At 42.0% G+C, this 22,667-nt stretch overlaps 2 protein-coding genes across 2 annotated transcripts; both read right to left on the bottom strand.

Annotated features, from left to right (window-relative positions):
- Nucleotides 1-6,248: 6,248 nt before the first annotated feature.
- Nucleotides 6,249-6,856, bottom strand: LOC147427269 (uncharacterized). The gene is made up of 2 exons (XM_086498286.1): nt 6,551-6,856; nt 6,249-6,332 (listed from the first exon to the last, which is right to left on the bottom strand). Exons 1-2 carry the CDS (start codon nt 6,854-6,856, stop codon nt 6,249-6,251), a joined length of 390 nt encoding a protein of 129 aa, XP_086354412.1.
- Nucleotides 6,857-6,963: 107 nt separating this feature from the next.
- LOC147427268 (uncharacterized) lies at nt 6,964-7,636 on the bottom strand. Its single transcript, XM_086498285.1, has 2 exons — nt 7,055-7,636; nt 6,964-6,978 (listed from the first exon to the last, which is right to left on the bottom strand). The coding sequence occupies exons 1-2, from the start codon at nt 7,634-7,636 to the stop codon at nt 6,964-6,966; spliced, it is 597 nt and encodes a 198-aa protein (XP_086354411.1).
- Nucleotides 7,637-22,667: the final 15,031 nt, after the last annotated feature.

Genomic DNA, 22,667 nt, shown 5'->3' with positions numbered 1-22,667 from the left:
CAAGATCAATGGATACCAGCAAATATCCAGCAAAGAAGAAGTGGCCTGCAGTTAAGGACATCATAGCTGCAATAGAGCCCATTCACCGTCCCACCAGAAACCCTAAATCCCACTAAGGCATGGATGGATGATGCCACACTGGAAGCAAAAGGGATCATATTATATCAGGTCACTTTCAGAGATCCTCAAGGCAATACAGTTGATGTGCCCATGATCCCCATAGAACTTAATGAATACGCCAGCAAGGAGGACATCCTCAATCACCTGGAAAGAGCTGATCTCTACAACTTTTTACAGCTCCTCCAGCAGGAGTGGATGCTCAAAGAGTCTATGAAATAGACAGTTCCATCGAGAAAGACGGCAAAGTAGTGATTACATCTCTTCATGGACAAAAGATAGAGGTGATCATTACCCCTCAAATCATTTCCAATGATTTGGGGGCACAAAATGAAGTCAGCTCAGTCTAAGAGAGAAGAGATGAACTCAAGGTTTATTCTCAAAAGAAGATTAATCAGATCTTTGAGGACTTAGCTGATCCAAGAGCAACTAAGATCTGCAGACTCTACAATCAATACTTTCAAGTGAGCAGTAAACAGCCTCAAAAGTACACCACTCTATCACACGTTGTAGCCACCACCATCACCTAGGCATTGAAGAGTAGTGTACCCAAAGAAGTGAACTACGCTTAGTATCTACATGAACAACTGGTCAGAATGGGGACCGACAACCCGAAGTACATTGGAGGTGGAGAAATTCTAACAAAAATTGCATACGAAGCCATTGGTGCATGTGGAAGGTGGCCAGAACCACCATCTAGAAATGAATGGTTAAGATTGAAAGAAGATGTAGAAGAAGAGCTCATTGCGGCTACAGCCCCTGCAATTACAACTCGACTAAGGTGAAAGCTCAAGACGGTCCCAGAAGACACTGAACAAGAGCCGCCAAAGAAGAAAGGTAAAGCAAATACGACCAAGGAAGAAAATCCAAAGGAGACTAACAATCAAAAAGCGGCTCGCATTGAAAGATTAATCGAGCAATTCATGGCTGAGCGAGCACTAAAATGCGATTTTGAAGAATACTAGGTGCCAAATCCAACCAAGATCGGAGGCAGCTCCTCAATGCCACTTGAGGACCAATTCGATCATTATATCCGGGCTTAAGAAGAATCCAAAGAGGTAATTGAACAAAAAAGTCTAGAACTCTTCACTGTCTGCTGAAGAAACACAAAACATCAAGAAGAAACTAAAAGAATTTCCTTAAGTGAAAGAGGATAAGAAAGAGAAAGAGAAAGAGGAGAAGAAGGAGGAGACTAAAACAGAACAAAAGACAGAAGAACCACCACTGTCTCCTCCTGCAACCATGGAAACTACACAGAGTCCCCACCTCTCTACATCTCAACCTGAAAAGACATCTGAATGTGTGCCATTGACGGAAGAGGGAAGACAACAAATCTACCAGGATCTCCTTGAAGTGGGCTACACCCCCGTAAAAGCTTCCCAAGCAACATATGGCACAACAATCCCATCAGCAACAAAGAAAGAAGACATGATGGATGAGAGATTTCAAGCACAAGTTGCCCTTACTAGAATACCTCAATCAGATCTCTCACCGTCAGGAGTCCCTGACTCGAGACCGGCTCTAGTAGTCCCTCAAGGGAGAGCACTTAAAAGTCCATGGAAACCTCCGCTAGCAAGTGTCTTGCTAAGCATGGGCCACCAAATCCCTTTGGTCGGACCTCTACAAGAGTCCACAACAAGGAGCATAGTGGCGGAAAACAAAGATGATGTGCGACCAACACACCAACTCCTTGACTGAGTTCAAACCCAAACCCTCACTCTAGCAAAAGAAAATAGCATGCTCCACACAAGAGAAGCAGATCTAACCAGAGAGCATGACACCCGGCAAAACAAGCTACAAGGATATATGCACAAAGCTGAAGCTGTTGAGAAGGAACAAGAAAGTCGATGAAAAGCGCTACAAGAAGTAGAGGTAGAGAGAGACAACCTCACTCTATAGATAGCTGAGATCTCTAAGGAGATAGAAACTCTACAAAAGAACAAGGATCAAACTGAAGAGGATCTAGAGTCAGCTTGTGATGAGATAGTGGAGCCCAAAGATAAATTAGCACTCCAAGATCTTACCATACAGAGGCTGTGAGGGACTCAAGAGCGGCCAGAGCCAGCAAAGGAATGGAAAGCCAGGCTACACAAGCCTTGGAAGATCGAATAGCAGCACTTCAAAGGGAGTTGAGGCTCAAACAAAGACAGAGAGTGCATATGGCTAAAGGCTTCCTAGCAGCAGAGGAAAGAATAAACTAACAACAGTAGGTGCTACAAAAGGAGAATGAGGAACTAACTAAGCAGCTAGAAATTATGCAAGAACTTTTGTTGAACAATGTTGAAGAAGCAACACAAAGAGAGAACAAAGTGCAGAGGCAATTTGAAAGCCTTGGGCAATAAGTGGAGCGGACAAGGCATCGACCAATTTATCCGGGTCCGAATGACACTGGAGTCAATTTCCAGCAAGAGCCATTCAAACTTCCATAAGGAGTCGAATAACAAATGTTGTTGGATGTTCCCCCATGACGTCAAGGAGTAGATCCTACACTCACAACTAAATAAGAGGAAAGATTAAAACAATTAATAGAAAAGACAATTGAAGACAGTTCCAGGGCAGCCATCGAGTGGGAAAAGAGGATGCTCCATTACGTAGGAACCCTGAAAATCGACACAAATGTGATCAAGGAGGAATGGATGCTACCATCCCTATCATATCCTCTCCTGCACTTTGAAGTATTAGCAATAAAGAAAAGGACATAGACATAGGGGACGATGCCACTTTCCAACAACGATATCAGAGATAAATTGGTTTCCAAAAAGATATTCGACTCACAATCGAGGTGGAGAAAAGGATGGTTAACGAAGTTCCCAACATACCTTGTATGTCTGGTTGAAGCACCAAAGAATATGATAGATAAACTCTCTTTTTTCCCAATATCTAGAATGAGATGATGGTCAGAACATGCCAGGTTATTACAGAAACATCCTACATGGCTAAATTACCCCCAACTTCCATGCCCCAAGGTAACAGAGAGAATAAGTGGAACTTACATGGTGAAAACCTTAACGGGTACCATTAAGATTTTCACTGGCTCTCTTGACCTGACATGTGTGATGCTCAAAAAAATTTGCAAGACCTTATTAGCTTGCATCGAAGTGTTCGCACCTTATAAAGCCACGGAGTCCAGTATATATACTGGATTCTGTGGATCTCTTATGATCTATCCACTCAACCATCACCACAAGTGATGCATCACTTCTACCAGCGAGTGATGCTTTTGCCAAGCTATCATATGCAAGATTTTGAAGAAGCTTTATACACTGGGTTTTTTACATATGATAACAAATTTTTTGGCCCAACAATCAGCATCGACAATATTAGGTATGAGTCATACTTAAAGATGATCACGCCACCCAGTTTCCACTAGAGAAAAATCAACCAGACGGCCTACAAGACAAGAACCATCGTGTCAAGGACGACATGGATGCAGTAGGGGCAGTGTTGAGTGGCTGAACACAAAAGAAGCCTTTCCCAAAAAAAAATTGTATCGCTTAATTTTTAGAACGACATGACATTTTGTAATGATTTAAGCAGCCAATATTCTTTGTGGGAACGAGCCTCTAAGGAGGAATTGTATATAAGCTAATTTTTGTAACCCTAAGAGAGACTTTTGAACTAATATAATCTAACATTTTACTCTGCGTTGTCGGGGGATATGTGTTTGAAACGTGAGCCGGGAAGGCGTCGGCGGGCCTCTTGCTGCGAGGTGTGAGAGACTAGATGCAAGACACAAAGCAAAAAACTCTGAAAACACCTTGAATGCTTAAAAATTGACAACCGGAATGTTCTAAGCTGCTACTGATTAGCCGAAGTGGAATTTGATTACATATGTTTACCATTAACGGCACTGATGGTACTAGGAGAGTTTAATCCTCTGAAATTAGACCACGACTGTAAATTTTCCACTTATGCCCGCCATTAGAGCCATTTGAAGCTGATTAGGATGTACATATCTCGTAAAATTCCTTGCTTGATGCCCTTGTAATTCCCAATTCTGGTAAAGAGAGGTTATCTTCCCATCATGCTTAGGCCGATGATGAGCCGAGAGCGAGAGCTTTTCCTTGTTCGCCTTCCCCTCTTCTCCATGCTTTGCTCCTCCCATTCTTGCATACCCGTTCCCTCTCCTTCTTTGCTTGCTTTGCTTATCGAAGAATAGTTGGAACGAGAGCTTGAGCTCGGACGAGAGCCCCGAATCCTTGCCTTCTTTCCAGCTCTCCTCGCCTTTGCCTATGTTCTTGCCTTATTGCCCTCGTCATTCTCTTCCTTAATGCCCTAAACTTTTTTTTCTTAAAATAGCTCCACTTTTTTAAGCCTTTAGCAATGACGGCGCCCTCCTTGCTAAGGCGTGAACCAAAGGAGGTGATGTGGCATGGCGGTTTGCGGATAGCACCAAATGAGGCGGGATTAGTGCCAAATAGCATCACGCCGCTGGGCCTGAGCAAAACTTGTCTCTTCGTCGAGCTCATCCGAGCATGGTGCTGGCGAGCGCGAGTCCCTCTTCTCCTGCGAAGCTCTCTGCCCGCTGCCTGCCATCGCCATGCGTATTTTTCTTTTGTTCACACCCCTTTAAAAACATAGTGTGGCCCCCTTTTAATTTACCAAGTGGGCGGCCGGTCATGGGCTATGTTGGGAGGCCATAACTCTCATTTGACTTGGGTGGGCGGCCCTTAAAGGGCACCCCATTTAGCATACATATCGACTGGGTGACCATTGATCACGACTTCGGGTGGCCCTTAAAGGGCATCCCATTAAACATACATGCCGACCAAGCAATGCCAAGCAGTACAACTTCCTTCAGTAGTCCTTGACTAACAATATCATCGTGAATTTTTATTGTCCATACCGACATCTCGAATAATGCCAAAATAACCCAGCTCAGCATTGCCGACAAACTGACACCGGACTCTGCCTGCCAAGCTGTAGACTAGTCAAATTGCATAGAATGCATACAAATCCTGATGAGGAGGCCAAAATTCCCAGATGGCACCCAGACCGAGCCGACCGGACTGGTACGGAGCCGACCCCCAGTGAATCTTTAACGGCTAATATCTTGGTGACCGGGACTCCGATCACTGATCTGAAAAGACGGACGCGCTCCACAAAGTGATCACTTCAGGCTCGTGCATTCATTTCATCTTTGTCACCTCAGATGCACAGTTACCCAATCCGGTACAGATATGCAATCGACTCAAACTTCAATATGCCATAACTTCTTCACCATAGCTCCAATCGACGAGCCGTAAAGACAAACATGTAGAGCACTTCAAGCACTACAGTTCTAGATCATAAACTCCCATCTGTGCTCACTTCAAGCATAATCGTTTTTGGCATCATTAAGGCATATGTTGGCCCTTTTAAGCCGCATCTGGCATACATTAATCATTAAAAGTGGCATGTTAACAAGCCCTGGTCACTGACCATTAATCAAGTAAGCATTAAGTAAGCTTGATATGTATTTTTCTAGCATCTTTCTTAGCATGGGAGCGGAGCTGCACGACATCCATCCCCTCTTACCCTGCACAGCCTCCGGTCTGTGCCAATAGCACTTCAATCTGCATCTGCTACAGGTACCTTAAGCTCCTTACCATCATCAGACTCACGTAATTGTATGAAAAATGAAATAAGGCTTATACCCTATCATCAATGTTCTAGCTTAATCATTAGGTAGTTGTCCATCAAAAATCTCTGAACTGTATTTGTTGTATCTTCAAAGCATTCAATCATGGATAACTTGTTTAGTGAACCCCGCAGACTCAAGTGCTCCAGTTGATGATGCACACGGCTTGACCATTAAGCTCTCTTTAAGGAACCCTATCAAGCTCAAGTATGCCTTACTCTGTCTGCACACGGAATGTACGTCAGGTCCTTTACCTCAAGTTCTGGTAGCAGAATCAACTCAAAAGATGTAAAGATACTTCAGCAATTGTCCAAAGAAGTCATCTGGAAGCCAGCCATGTAATCTTATTGAATGCATAACCAAAACACTCCTGACTCAGCATAAATCTAGAAAACAAAACTTTGTACCATGCAACCTGCTACATCAGGTAGCTGGTACTCTTCAAATCACCAAATTGCACTTTAGTAGCCCCCGAGATCAAACGGGAAACCAATCATTTGTCCCACTGCAATCATTCCTTTTTTTTTAAATGCACCCTCCTCCAGCATGTGCCAAATGTGCCTCTTAACCCCAAAACATGTTCGCATAGCATAACCTAATAGCAAAAATCCTAACAAAAAACCAACCTACATCTCAGTATCCTCCGGGATCAAAAGGCATATAAAGTAACTGACAGCAATCATAGCTAGCATGATAACCTCCTGGGTCATAAGGCATATAAAGTTACTGACAGCAATCATAGCTGGCATGATAACCTCCTGGGTCATAAGGTAGTAGAAGATCATATTTCAAGTATATTGCATCTCCACAAACTTTCTCATAGCATAGGAACAAAAAGTCCCAAATTCCCATCATAGCAGAACCCAGAGGCAAAATGAATTCAATCACTATGGTTTCCAAAATATCAATCTGCATTTGTGAGTCATTATATGCCATCACTTCATTTGATAACACAAATGCTGCATGGCTGCCTTCTCTAGTAGGCACAAACTCCTCTAGAGCCTCATCCAAAAGAAACATAAGCTCTCCATCATATGTTGCAGAATGTTCTTCACTACTCTTGTCACAAGGAACTCGAAATTCCTCTAGCGCATCATCAAGCAGATCCATAAGCTCCATATCTTCCTCCTTGGAAGAACCGCCTAGTTTCAGAGTCTTATCATAGGAAACCTCATCGCTTGTTTCATACATAGGCACAAATTGTTCTGGCAGCTTCACACTCCCATTCAAATATCTTTCCACTTCAATAGCACAAGTCTCAGCATGCATTACAAAGATAGCATCAATTTCTTTTTCCATAGCATCATCATAGCAAACCCTGTCACATGTAGCAGTCATAGATTGATCATCATCTTGCACCCCCTCTAAATATGCATCTCCATAATCATAATCTTTGCCTGGGTTTACATCAAATACATATGGATCAGCATCAAATACATCTGCATCATCACCAGTGTCCTGAAATGTAGCCATAGACATACAACCCTCTTGCATAGCATTAGCCAAAACAGCTGCTTTTGCATGTAATGTTGCATAAGCATTCTCTTCATGGTCTACACCCAAAGTGCACTCCAAATGGGCATCTACATCACATATTGACTCTGAAAAACATGTTTCTTGATCATCACTGTTAGCGGCTATGCTTTCATGCATAGCATGCACTGGCTCTGAGAAACTTGTTTTCTCATTTATGTCACTTTGAGAGGATATGACTACATCCACAAAGTCACATTTTCTTTGAAATAAAGAAGTTAATCTCAATCGAGCATAAACTATATCCACTATAAAATCATCATCTGGATGCAACAATGATTTGTCTTCCAGAAGACATGCATCAATAACAGCTTCTAGCTTAGCTCGGATAGAACTCTGACCACCTGCATGACATGCTTTTTGCATTAAAACAGATGGCTCCTCATCTTGTGTTCTTTCAATTTGTTGAAGCTCTAGGTCTTCACTCAATAAGAACCCCTGTATAATTGCTTCTGCAAAAGCATCCCAATTGTCTGCATGAGTTCTTGCAAGAACTTGAATTTGAACCTTAATATGATCACACACAAGCTGTTCAAATTTTGCAATCATCTGAACCTCTGGCACTTTTTGAAGCTTCATTTGCTGCTCGTAACACTCTAGGTAACCTTTTGGATCATATTCACCATCAAATCTTGATCTCTCATCGTATATTGCATCCAATGCTACATTCAAAGCTTCTTTCACCTGCTCCTTCGTCATCATGGCTTCTACTTCAAGCAGTGATCCTTGTATCACTTGCATCATCTTGAAAAAATTTGGAACTCCTGACTCACCATCAGAAACATGTGTGATGAATTCTTCAAATAATCTCTTTACCTCCTCTAGAATCTCCATCTGCATCTCCCACCCCGGCTCGTTTCGCGTTGGGTTCACCAAAGATGTCGGGGGATATGTGTTTGAAACGAGAGCCGGGCAGGCGCCGGGCCTCTGGCTGTGGGAGGTGTGAGAGACTAGATGCAAGACACAAAGCAAAGAACTCTGAAAACACCTTAAATGCTTAAAAATTGACAACCAGAATGTTCTAAGCTGCTAATGATTAGCCGAAGTGGAATTTGATTACATATGTTTACCGTTAATGGCACTGATGGTGTTAGGAGAGTTTAATCCTCTCAAATTAGACCACGATTGTAAATTTTCCACTTATGCCCGCCATTAGAGCCATTTGAAGCTAATTAGGATGTACATATTTGGTAAAATTCCTTGCTTGATGCCCTTGTAATTCCCAATTATAGTAAAGAGAGGTTATCTTCCCATCATGCTTTGATAGGCAGATAACGAGCCGAGAGAGAGAGCTTTTCCTTGTTCGCCTTCCCCTCTTCTCCACGCTTTGCTCCTCCCGTTCTTGCATACCCGTTCCCTCTCCTTCCTTGCTTGCTTTTCTTACCAAATAATAGTCGGAACGAGAGCTCGAGCTCGGACGAGAGCCCCGAATCCTTGCCTTCTTTCCAGCTCTCCTCACCTTTGCCTACGTTCTTGCCTTATTGCCCTTGTCGTTCTCTTCCTTAATGCCCTAAACTAACTTTTTTTCTTAAAATAGCTCCACTTTTTTAAGCCTTTAGCAACGATGGCGCCGTCATTTCTAAGGCGTGAACCAAAGGAGGTGACGTGGCATGGTGGTTTGCGGACAGCGCCAAATGAGGCGGGATTAGTGCCAAATAGCATCACGCCACCGGCCTCAGCAAAACTTGTCTCTTTGTCGAGCTCATCCAAGCATCGTGCTGGCGACCGCGAGTCTCTCTTCTCCTGCGCAGCTCTCTGCCCGCTGCCTGCCCCATCGCCATGCATATTTTTATTTTGTTCACACCCCTTTAAAAACATAGGGTGGCCCCCTTTTAATTTACCAAGTGGGCGGCCGGTCATGGGCTATGTTGGGCGGCCATAGCTCTCATTTGACCTGGGTGGGCAGCCCTTAAAGGGCACCCCATTTAGCATACATATCGACTGGGCGACCATTGATCATGACTTCGGGCGTCCCTTAAAGGGCATCCCATTAAACATACATGCCGACCAAGCAATGCCAAGCAGTACAACTTCCTTCAGCAGTCCTTGACTAACAATATCATCGTGAATTTTTATTGTCCATACCGACATCTCAAATAATGCCAAAATAACCCAGCTCAGCATTGCCAACAAACTGACACCGGACTCTGCCTGCCAAGCCGTAGACTTCTCAAACTGCATAGAACGCATACAAACCCTGATGAGGAGGCCAAAATTCCAAGATGGCACCCCGACCGAGCCGACCGGACTGGTATGGAGCCGACCTCCAGCGAATCTGTAACGGCTAATATCTTGGCAACCGGGACTCCGATCACTTATCTGAAAAGACGGACGTGCTCCACAAAGTGAGCACTTCAGGCCCATGCATTCATTTCATCTCTGTCACCTCAGCTGCACAGTTGCTTAATCCGGTACGGATCTGCAATCGACTCAAACTTCAATATGCCATAACTTCTTCCCCGTAGCTCCAATCAACGAGCCGTAAAGATAGGCTGGTAGAGCACTTCAAGCACTATAGTTCTAGATCATAAACTTCCATCTGTGCTCACTTCAAGCATAATCATTTTTGGCATCATTAAGGCATATGTTGGCCCTTTTAAGCCGCATCTAACATACATTAATCATTAAAAGTGGCCTGTTAACAAGCCCCGGTCACTGACCATTAATCAAGTAAGCTTTAAATAAGCTCGATATGTATTTTTCTGGCATCTTTCTTAGCATGGGAGTGGAGCTGCACGAGAGCGTTGAGTCTGAGAGAGAGACAAAGTGAGAGTGTGGTTTCTTCTCTTCCCTATGCACTCTACGGAGCTTCCATTGTGAAAGCAACACCACCAATGTGTTAGGAACATCTAGGGCTTCAATCCAACACCAAGATTGCATGATTTTGAGGTCCTCGCAAACCGAGCTCCTACAAGCTTCTGGGAGTTTTCTTGCAAACCATGTGTCCGTTGGTGATTTTTATATACCTGTTCACGGCGAGTAGAGCTACATATTAGGATCATACAAACCAAAAAGTGGTGACCTGCATTTTGTTGCCTGTTTTTATACATGTGATTGTCGCACAAGGTGGTTCTAGGTAGGATATCAAGTCAGAGTCCATAGGGTAATGACCTCTTGATGAGGAGAGTATTTCCTATATGTTTTGTGACCTTTCGAGTGCGTTTGGTCTAGTTTTATATAGCATGAGCATTGTAGGTTGAGTTGTATTCACAATTGCATAGGACATTGTCATGCATTTTTTGGATGAGCATAAAGTCATTAGAGCATGCCAAAAAGCTTGCCCACTAGCTTCATGTATATATGTGTACATAGTCCTGCAAGTCTTGGAAGCAACCATGTAAAAATTCATGTACAAAGGTGTGGTTTTTCTAGGCTTGGATGATGATGTTTTGGGTTGTGTGAGTCCCCAAGACATGGTTTTTAATAACTACTTTCAGCCGTGGTTTATAGCCCATGAATCGGACTTGTACATCATAAGTTATGAGCATCCGAAGTGGGTGGTCTCAACTTAGAAAGTGATTACAGGTGCATGCAACAAAGGAAACTGGGCCAGCTTGGTGATTGGAATTGGAAATGCTGAGAGTTAAGATTTCTAGAAGTAGCCGAGATGATGGGCTCCAAGCCGTGTGTTACGGTGTGTCATTCGATGACTGGAGCAACAAGTTATGCTTTGGGGATGGTTGTCCTCCGAGAAGTTCTCCTGCTTGGGGGAGAAGCTAGAAATTAATTGGGCATGAGGGAGTTGGGAGGATTCGGGAGGAAGTTGCCATGTGGCATGGAATTATCCCACATGGAAAGGGAAAAGGAGACAGTGGAGGGTATATAGGGCACATTGGGAGCCCATTATAGGTGTATCAAGGTGAGAGGAGCTCTCAAGGCGTGGCTATGGAGGGGCTCGTGGGCTTCATGGGGGAGAAGGGGTGCATTTTTTGGGTTCCCACTCAGCTGGACAAGCACCTTGCTTCAACTTTTTGGTCCCTAGACACTTGCCCCCACTCCATTCCCTTGGTCAAAAGGTCACCGACACCTCATTTTCTACCCAAAAAAGGAAAAAATGAACCAATTAAAAGAGGCCTACAAAGAGAGCCTTGTCGGTTGAGAAGAGAGAGAAATTTTTGAAAATAAAAGATAAGAAAGACCCCCATTTTAATAGCTGGAAGACTTGCACAACTTCCAGAGAGCTCATTTTTTAGCAAGAAAGAGTACACCCCCGGCTTCGAGTGGCCATAACTCTTTCATCTTTCATGTGTTTTTTGCCTATGGATACTCTAAGGACATCTCCACAAGACAAGCTTCATCATGATGTCCTTGGTTTCTCCTAATTTCAAGTGTGTTTCATGCTTGAAGGGTTTTCCTTAAATCTCTACAAGTGTTTATCACAAGTGTTTTCGACGATGTAATAGTTCTTCCTTCCGATGGTGTAATTCGTGCAAGGGTATAGAGCCACTCACTTTTCTTATCATTTGCACGTTAACATTGTTTTGGTGCCCCCACAGAGGAGCAAGTGCTCATATGCTCCAATTCTTGTGATTATGTCTATTCTACAGGCAGAGAATGTAAAGGGGATGGGTCCTTATGGACAACCGCCTATGTATGTGCAAATTGTGGACAGTACTTGAGGCGTTCATGTAATTGGATTGCAGACTTTGGAGGGTCATGAGGTTTTGTGAAGCCAAGCACTAGGGGCCGGGTTACCCAGTGTGAGGCAGATTAGGTACTGGAGCGATTCATCAACATCCCTTGAACTTTTGACATCACATTTAAGTGTTTTTATGGAAATCAAACATGGCGAACAAGTTTCCATAATTTCATGGATTGCCTAATGAGAATGCATGAAATTTTATTGAGAAATTGGAAGTCAATTGCTTACTGTGAAATATACTAGATCAAGCTATATTTTTGCAATTGCTGTAATACAGTTTATAGAATGAGGCAAAAGTTTGGTTACAAAATTATGAAGAGTTGGTGCATGCACAGACTCCACGGGTAGTTTTGGACTACAATCGTGTGAAGAAAGTTTTTTGGCACAGTACAGATCCATGGAAGTACCTGATGAAGTTTGGCATGAAATTTTGGGATACACTCAAAAGGTTAATCAAAGTGTTGATGATTTTGTCATGCAGTTCACTCGTTTATGGGATAAATGGGCCCGAGCTTTGGGAAATGAAATCCCTCCATCCATGTTAAAGAAGGATCGTTTTGTGGTGAACTTAAAGGAAAGTCTGAAGTTCAAAGTTGAGTTGAAAAGGCCCGCTACCTTCAAGGAAGCAGTCACGATCGCCGGGAAGAAAGAATGGAAGGCTCAAATACTTAATGAGTATGGGAAAGCAATCCATGTGCAAAGTAATGGTGGCCAAGATGAGCAAAATCAGGCAGAGGCTGGAGCCCAACCTACTCAAAGGGTTGCTAATACTGAACATTTATAGCAAAATATGCAAGACATGATGACCATGATGCAGGAATTGCAAGTCAGTGTTCTTGGAGGTGGAGGTGGAGGTGGAGGTGGAGGTGGAGGTGGAGGTGGTCGTGGTCGTGGTAGAGGGATGGCCCATGTGTGTGAAGGTCAGCCCAATGCTAATGCGGGTCATGCACAAGGTGTCTTTGAGCCGCAAAGGAGGTTCATCCCTACCTGTTATAATTGTGGTGAACTATATTAGCACTTATTGTTCAAAAACAACAAGGATGGGAGGTGATATGTTTCCAGTTCCCCAGCAGATTCCTAACAGGGCTAACGATTATGCATTGGATATACAAGGAGATCAAGATGCTGATATAGGAAAATTAGGCTTTAATCTCTGGTGGTCATGTGGGTATTGTACGGGTGGAAAAGAAAGAAGCAGATATGATGCCCATAGGCAAAAGAGAGAGGGAAGGCTTTGCCGCTCCAGGTCCCAACAAAAAGAAAGGGAAAGAGAAAGAGGGTGAAGATGCGAAAGCCAAGAGGAAGAGAAGACCCTGTAGACAGTTTGAAGTAGCAGATTTACCTTTGGGAGAAGGCCAAACAGCTTACAGTTTAAAGGAATACCTGATTGGGAGGAAAGTAGATTGTATTTTTTGACAGTTGATGAATATGGGGCCCAAACTTAAGAGGCAGTAAAAGTCATTAGTGAATCCAGAGAAAGAGCCGAAGCATGGACAAGTCAGAGTGTTGGCTCTGGGAGAGTTACCCGACATTTGTCCTGTGATGAATGCTTGGCACAAAGGTGTGGGCATGGGAGAGGCCTACATTGATGGAGGTGCTCAAGTTTATGTGATCACACAGTCATGTTGAGAGTGGGTCTCATTACATCCGGGAGCTTTGCGTTTAGGATTTGATTAGCAAACCATGCCAAAACTGAAGTTTTTGGGGTTGATTAAGAATTTGGAAGTTGAAGTCTTTAACGTGAAGTTTATAGTAAACTTTCATGTTATGCCAGCTGGCTTGAGAGCTTTTCCTCTCATTTTGGGATGACCTTGGTTGAGAGTTGTTTGTGCTATGAAAGATTGGGGCAAGGGCACAATCTGTGTGCATGGCAGGAAGGGTGAAAAGAGGGTGTTTGATATGACTACCAAGCAACCTTTGGCACTAGAATATGTGAGTAAAAATGATGAATCCGAAGTTACTAGTGAAGACAGTTATGAAGATTCAGAAAGTAGCACTGCTTCCAGTTCTAGTGATGAGGGTGAATTTTCATTCTTGTTGTTGGATGAGGAGAAGAGAGAAGTGGGTGAAATGTTGCAAGTGTCAGGGACTATAAATGCTTCAATCCGTTTAGAGAAACTTGAGGATTTGATGCATCCTAAACAAGAATTGCCAATGAAGAAGGAGTTGATTCAAAATATTTTTAGTACGGATTTGACACAAGGAGAAAGAAGAGAGTACTTAACAATGTTGGACAGGTTTCCAAATCTTTTCATCACTTCACACAAGGAAATAAGGGGTTTTGTTGTGGAGATCCTATGAAGATTTAACTAATTGAAGGGGCAAAGCCAATAAGGCAAAATTAAGAAGGATGCGTAAAGAGCAAATGAATGCTTTAAAGGAAGAAGTGGATAAACGTTTTTGCAGGATTCATTGTGCCAATTGGTAATGCTGAATGGGTGAGTCCTTTAGTGGTCACTCCAAAGAAAGATGGGCGTTGGAGAGTTTGTGTTGATTATAAGCCATTACATACAGTGACCAAGAAAGATCCTTACCCTTTACCTTTCATTGATCAACTTTTAGATGCAGTGGTTGGCTTTGAAAGATACAATGTTAGTGATGGTTATTCAAGATATTTTCAGCTTATCCTTGCTCTTGAAGACCGAAAAAAGACTACTTTTATATCTCCATGGGGTAGTTTCTGCTTTTGCTGCCTTCCTTTTGAGTTAACAAATGGGCCTGGAGCTTTTGAAAGAGAAGTAGATTGGGTCCTTACCCCGTTCCTTGGGAAGTTTGTTAAAGGATTCATAGATGATTTTTGTGTATAAGTTCAAGGACAAAGCATGTTCAAAAGCTTGAGATGAGTTTTGCAAGGTATTATGAATGCGGGGGTCAGTTGAACCCTAAGAAGTGTCATTTGGCACAGCCAAGAGTGAAGCTTCTTGGACATGTGATTTCAGAGAATGGGATTGAAGCAGATCTAGATAAAGTGGAGGCTTTATTGTTGCTGTCATCTTTAAAAGATACCAGACAATTGTCCACTTTCATATAGAAGGTTAAATATCTGTCTCATTTCATACCTTTGGCATCACAATTATTGTATCCATTATAGCAAGCAATTAAGAATGATCCCTTGGAGTGGACAAGTGACTGTAAAGATGTTTTTGATAGAGTCAAAGAAGTTTTGAGTAATTACCCATTGTGCAAGCTCCCGACTGGGAAAATGAATTTTATGTTAACCCATCAGTGGGAGATGATGCCATTGGGGCCATGTTATTGCAAAACCAATTAAAAGAGGCCTACAAAGAGAGCCTTGTGGGCTAAGAAGAGAGAGAACATTTTTGGGAATAAAAGATAAGAAAGACCCCCATTTTTAATACATGCAACACCTACGCCACTTCGAGAGAGCTCATTCTTTAGCAAGAAAGAGTACACCCCCGGTTTCGAGTGGCCATAACTCTTTCATCTTTCATGTGTTTATTGCCTATAGATACTCACAAGAGGAGCTTTGTCGTGATCTCCTTGATTTCTCCTAATTTTGAGTGTGCTTCATGCTTGAAGGGTTTTTCATAAATCTCTACATGTGTTTATCACAGGTGTTTTCGACGGTGTAATAGTTCTTCCTTCCGACGGTGTGATTCATGCAAGACTATAGAGGCACTTGTTTTTCTTGTTGTTTGCATGCTAACAATGTCTAGATTTGGTTTCCTTGAGTAGAGATTGTCTTAGAAGGTCGAGTAGGTGATTGACTTCCATCTCCTTGTTTCCATGCGCCTATGGGTTGAGCTTCGTCCTTGGCTGACATAGAGTTGTTGGTCTTGTTTTCACTATGCTAGCATTCGCTCGGAGCGTATCTGTCAACAAGGAGCGTGTAGCACATAGAGGGAAGAGAGAGAGAGAGAGAGAGAGAGAGAGAGAGAGAGAGAGAGAGAGAGAGAGAGAGAGAGAGAGAGAGAGAGAGAGAGAGAGAGAGAGAGAGAAGATTGTAGGCTTCAAGGAAAGATAGAAACGCTATGTCTTCTATTGATTTGTAAAACCTTACATATATAAAGACCTGGGCTAAGTTTAGCCATTCCTTTCCCATGCACACTTTACTAGAACTAGAGGTATGTCTGCATGCTACAAAAGCCATTTCCCATGGGTAATGGGCTCAAACCCAACACATAGAACCATGTGACACTTAAAATCATAGACTCTTTGGAAACATTATAAAAATTGCAGATATTTAGTACTTGAAAAGATTGAAACATAATTCAAACCAGCTCCTCGGTACTTGATGAATAGCTTGGATGACCTATTCTAAAAGACAAAATCGAGTCTATGGGGAGTCGAATCCCAAGTAGCAAGACTATCACCATAAGACTCTCCGCCAATCCAACCTAGTGTTAGTAACATTCAAATTAATCAATGAATTAGTTTAAATAAGGAGAGTGCGTTCTTGCAGATGGATCCAAGATATATAATTCAATTTGGCTCTTTGGTACTTGATGAAGATCTTGAGAAGACCTATTTTAAAAGACAAAATCAAGTCTATGGGGAGCCGAACGCCAAGTAGCCATACAAGGCTATCACCACAAGACTCCCCGCCCAACCCACCCAGTGTTAGTAATGTTTAAATAGATCAATGAGATAATTCAAATTAGTAAAGTCCGTTCTTATAGATGGATCCAAGTGGTTGTTCTTTTGTAGGGATCAAAGTGCTCATTATCCTTTGCAATAATCTAGTCTTTAGAGTTCAATCAAACTTGGGAAGAAATCAATGATCAATTTGATCTCTTTGTTGTCCTTCATTACTTCTTAAAGATCTTCAGTTTTGTCAAGTCTGCATTGAGAGAAACTCAAAGAGTCTCACAAACCAATCAATGGTTGAGGCTCTCCCAAAGGATCAAAGTCCAATTGTAAGGTAAGACCTTTTGTTTTATCACCCATTGCGTCAATTTCATTCTCTTCTTTGTGAGAGTATTCATCATGCGTTAATGCTATAAGGAAATGGGATTGTGTAAAAGTCGTATCATTCTTGGCAAGAATATCTTCGCTTCACTCTTTTGAGATCCAAGCATCATTGGTGGTGCCAAATATCCGACATCCTCAAGGATTGACAGGTACAACTTGCCTCCATGGATTGAGAGAATCTAGGGAAGTGTATAAGAAAGCATGTTCACAATGTGTCGATAAATTATATGGTTCTTGTGCTGTTCATAATGCTTTTGAAGAATTGATTGACAGATTATAAAAATTCCTTAGAAAAACTAACATTTTTGTATAAATTCTTGTTATCTGCTTGCAAACACAAAAGTTCAATTCATAAATACCAACTATAGTTTCTACATAGCCAAGCTCGTCATCGATAGGGTTTGTATTTCTTGTATATGCTGATGATCGCTACCTAAAAGATAAAGAATCTTGAGTAACACACTGTTGATCAATATTGTTGATTCAAAGATATTGTTCATAAGCCCACATGTTTTTGTACGGGATATCTAAAAGTGTCAGACCGAGCACATAAACTTTGTGCAAAAATATTAAAAATTCAAACAACTTCGTAAATATACATTTATAGAAAACATATTACTTCTCTATCACAACTAAATCATATCTCTCTTTGCTCATTAGTGATGTATTCTCCTTCCAAAACTCCACTCTAATACAGTTAGATACCCATGGAAGAATGGATGGAGATTCAGTCTTGGTAGATATGCCACCTCTTCACATTTTTTGTGGGTTGCAACCTTCTTGGTACTCTTCAACCAAGGATTTCATTCACGTCTTCACGTGAAGTGTGAAGTGGTAATAACTCATGTTATTAACACTCCATGGGAGTGTTGATAACATCAAATTCACAATGACTGGAGAGAACTGGGCTTTTTTGTAAGCTCGTTGGGTATTGCTTCTGGCTTGCCAAGCAAGCAACAATGCCTAGCGGGCTCGCCTATTTCCTCTTCTTGGCCCCCATATTTATAGGTGGCTATATAAGCAGTGTCCCCTCCTCCAAGCCCTCCGTTTTGGCACACTTTGTAAAGCTTCCACTAACAATTTTAGTTGAGGTTTACTCGTTTAGCTTTCATCAAGTAACTTTGATCCCTTTATTTTCTAAAATCCACAAATAGTTACCTCCTCTAGGTGTCTATCTGCCTGGAAACACGTTTGGGAAGGGAGCATCTTCGTGGAGGGGTTAGGTGGTGCAATTACCTAGGGCTCGTTTTTATAGTTAGAATGGAGCACTTCTTATCACTACGCTAACATACTTGTCTGTTAAGTCTAGTTACCTCCCTTGGGTGTCTATCCATCTGGAAACAGGTTTGGGTAGGGAGCATCCTCGTGGAGGGTTTAGTTGGTGCAAGTGCCTGGGGCTCATTTCTATAGATGGAATGGAGCACTCCTTATCAATACACCGACGTACTTGTCTGTTATGTTTAGTTACCTCCCCTAGGTGTCTATCCGTCTAGAAACAGGTTTGGGTAGGGTGCATCATCGTGGAGGGTGCAGGTGGTGCAAGTGCATGGGGCTCTTTTATATGACTGGAATGGAGTGTTCCTTATCACTACACTGACGTACTTTTCTATTACATTTAGTTACCTTTGTCTATCCGTCTAGAAATAGGGTTTTGATAGGGAGCATCCTTGTGAAGGGTTCAGATGATGCAAGTGCCTGAGACTCATTTCTAATATTGGAATGGAATGCTCCTCATCACTACACTGGTGTACTTGTCTGAATGCTTGCTTAATTATTTAATTTTCTTATTCAAATGTTCAATTAAATCCAATTTTATAAAAATCTAACATTATTGTGATTGTATGTATGGATAGGTGGCTTGTGAACTTATCATGGATACTAATGCTTGCTCCCAAAACATCGATGCAACTACTTCTAGTCGCCCATCAATAGGTGGTGAAGGATCAAACAATGGAGCTTCCAATAAAGAGAAGCGCAAGGCTGGTGGTAAGTTGCCAAGGCTTGAGTGGTGATTTTTTGAGAACGTAAGATCATTTAAAAATTGATGCTGCAAATTATTTGGCAAAGAAAATTTAGGAGGTGCACCTTGTATTAGGGAACACTTCCTTGGATCGGGAAATGGAACAACTAATGGGGTAAATGGAGTAAATGTAATGGCATAGGTCATGAGAGTGCTAGAAATGGTTGAGAGAGTTATAAGAGGTGTAGCCAATGCAAAAGGACCTAGAATACCGAGTCCAAGTTAGTTGGATTCAGATCACCAATGCAGTGTTGCCTCAACACAAGGCAGAGAAAGTAGTGGTGCACCCTCCATTCCAGCCACTACACACACGCAAAGAGCTAGTACTCAAGATGGGTCACGCGAGTTCTAGTTTGGAATGCATAGACTGAGGCAAGTAAGTCTCAAGAATAGCTTTCAATCAATTGATCTTGAAGAGGCACAATCTGCTTTTGCACAAATATCTATTTTACAAGCGGTTCTATGATGATGGTCACATGAGAGCCATGGAAGCATGCATGGAAGAATATTGGTGAGTATGGTGTTGGTTTTTCCCCTCCATCATATCATCAGATGTGCACAACTTTCTTGGATAAATGATTTGTAGACACCCAAAAGGAAGTTGCTGTAGCCAATGCAAAACGGCCTAGAATATTGGCTCCAAGCCAGCTGGATTCAGAGCACTAATGTAGTGTTGCCTCAACACAAGGCATACAAAGTAGTGGTGCACCCTCCATGTCGACCATTACACACACACAAAGAGCTAGTACTCAAGATGGGTCACCCAAGTTCCAATTTGGAATGCATAGAGTGAGGCAAGTAAGTCTCAAGCATAGCTTTCAATCAACTGCTCTTGAAGAGGCACAATTTGCTCTTGCACAAGCTACCTATTTTATGGGCGGTTCTATGACGATGGTCACATGAGAGCCATGGAAGCATGCATGGAAGAAGATCGGTGAGTATGGTGTCGGTTTTTCCCCTCCATCATATCATCAGATGTGCAAACGTTCTTGGATAAATGATTTGTAGACACCAAAAAGAAAGTTGATAGATTGATCTTGAAATCAATTGATCAAACAGGATGCACTATAGTCAGTGGTGATGGATGGTCAGATGTCCAATGTAGGCCGCTAACTATGATGTTGTTTAGTCCTCGAGGGGAGTGCTTTATTAAATCAGTGGACAGCTCGGGTGAGATTAAGTCGGGGAGCAATATAGCTAATATAACAGAGACAATTCATCAAATAGGTGTCCCCAATGTAGTACATGTTATCATGGAGAATGCAAAAAATTGTAGAGCAGCTAGCCGTCTCTTGGAGGAGCGCTTTTCTAGCCTGCACATGTTTGGTTGCAATGTGCATAGCTTGAATCTTGTGTAGCAAGATTGGTATAAAAAAATATGACACTCATTGGTTCAAAAGCATTACAGATATAGCAAGGTCAGTGGTGAAGTTCATTTTGAAGAGACAACATGTGTTGGATATGTATCAACAATGTATTCCCACAATATTGAAGTTGCCTGCCATGTGAAACAAGATTTTGCACTAACTTCTATAATGTGGAAAGTTTGTTGCAAAACAAAAATGCTATCTTGGAGACATTTGTTTGTGCTGGTTTTTATGAAAGGGAAGTTCAGCAACTAGAAAGAGTAAAAACAAAGGTGTGATCCTTGAAAGTGCTTATTGATGATAAACACTTTTGGTCTAACGTTGGTGACACATACTTGGTGATGAGGCATGTGATGCTATCGTTGCGACAGTTTGATCTTAAGTTACCCAACATAGGGAAGGTGTACATGGACTAGTATAATGTTCACAAGAGTTTGCACTCTCTTTTAGAGCCTGTAAATTGTTTGATTAAGCCTTGGAGAGCACCCTTTAATAAATCTAAAAGGGATATTTTAAATAAGTATATACATGCTCAATGGGTCAATGTGCATAGTCCACTACATGTTTTTTCTTTTTTGCTTGATTCAGAGTATTGGAACATGGATTGTGATTATTTAGATGAAGAGTTCATTGAAGACTTCTATGACGTGATCAGTAATTTCTACAGTAATCTAGATGATCAAGCTCAAAATTCACCGACTTAACAAAGTATAGGTTAAAGGATAGCCTTTTTAATTCAAAGTTTGTGTAGAACCTTGCATCAGAATAGCTAGCATGGAGATGGTGGCTCATGAACGGTGCTTCAATGCCCACACTACACAGATTGGCTGCTAGGGTTCTTACACAGTGTATTGCCTGTTAGGTAAAGGCGGTGTGCCTCACCGTGCTTTGCCTGTGTCTGCCGGCCAGTGTCCGGCCACCCACATTTATCTCCCCCCACCTTCTAACATGCGATGCAACTCCATCTCCTTCACATGCTCGTGCAAGTAATTGGTTACTTCTTTGGCAGTAGACTGATCCACTCTATTGACGATCGCTTGTATGGATTTGGTTGCTGAAATCTCTCTTCTTTCAATGGCATGTTGTTGTTACATGAACATTGCAAATGCTTGAAACATTTGCATCGTTGCAGGGTCAAAATGCATACCATGTTGCTCCACATTATCACCCATGGTTATCCACAAACTCTCACCCTAGCAAATTTGCGTCAGGTTCACCAAAAATATGTCGAGAAGTTTGCGATCTTGCTAGGAAAGCACCAGGCTTTTGGATGTGAGATTTTGTGAGAGAACTCCAAAAACTAATTGAAGGAGTTATACCACTGATGCCATGAAGTCTAGGGCTTAGAAAGAAGTGCAATCAAAGAAACCCCACTCTTTCTCACCTGCATTCACACACAAAGAAAGAACACAAAAGAGAATATCAAAACAACACAAAGATGAAAACATCAAGGCTATGGTCGTATCGTATCATGAGTAATATGAAAGGGTTAATAGATGAGTTAATGGCATTCAATTTTTGCCAACCAACAGGCTACAAATTGTTCTTTGGAATTGTAATTTTGTGCTTACCATAATATATATGTTCTATCTAGTGATTATGATTAATTGTGTAACAAATTCTCTTGGTTCATATCAAGATAACTACACTTATGTCAAAAGAAAAGGTATAGTCTATAAGGGGTAGTATGATGGGATCCAGTGAAAGAAGTATTTCATTGAGCCTTCTGGGCCAAAGAGAAATACTATACGTTGTTGAAAGTGTATTTTACAGCTAATCCATACGTTAATTATATTAGATCGCACAGAGTGGAAGTGATAGAAATTCACAAATGTGGATTATTCATCTAGGATAACTCTAGTATGTGCAAAATGTAGATATGAGAGAAGTGAAGGAAAGAGAATTTCCCTCCCAAGCCCTATTCTTGCCTGTAGAGGCAATAACGATGTCAGGAAATTTTTGGAGCAAAGGATTGCGCATATGTACATATACATGCATGGTGCATCAAATAAAGAATTGCCCATTTTTCAGAGCCAGGTGGTTACGTGTGGCCCACATGTGTAAAGGTAGGACAGGGTGTACATAGTGCATCGATTTTCACTATTACCAGTACCACTGTGTTTTTTCTATAATAAAGAGGAGTTGTTAGCGCGTAAAACTTCTCGAGGAAGCTATCCACGGGCCGATGACATGAGGTAAGCACGTGCGTCAGATGGCATCTAGTGGCGTCAAGAGGCCGAACGGGGTCAATATTTGCACGTGGATGAATACGGACACAACGTGGGTGTTTTCTTGTGAGAGTTGTGCAAAAAGGTCATCATGAGGACCTTATTTTGGGGCCACTTCACGTGGTGGCGGGATGCATTATTGGAAAAAAGCTGAGTGCCAGGTGTGCGAATGATGCAAAAAGGTGCAACTATGCACTGCGAGGTCAGT

Source organism: Adiantum capillus-veneris, chromosome 24 (genome assembly GCF_014529385.1).
Source record: "Adiantum capillus-veneris isolate H3 chromosome 24, ASM1452938v2, whole genome shotgun sequence".
Lineage (NCBI taxonomy): Eukaryota > Viridiplantae > Streptophyta > Polypodiopsida > Polypodiales > Pteridaceae > Adiantum > Adiantum capillus-veneris.
This window is presented reverse-complemented; position numbering and strand designations above follow the sequence as displayed.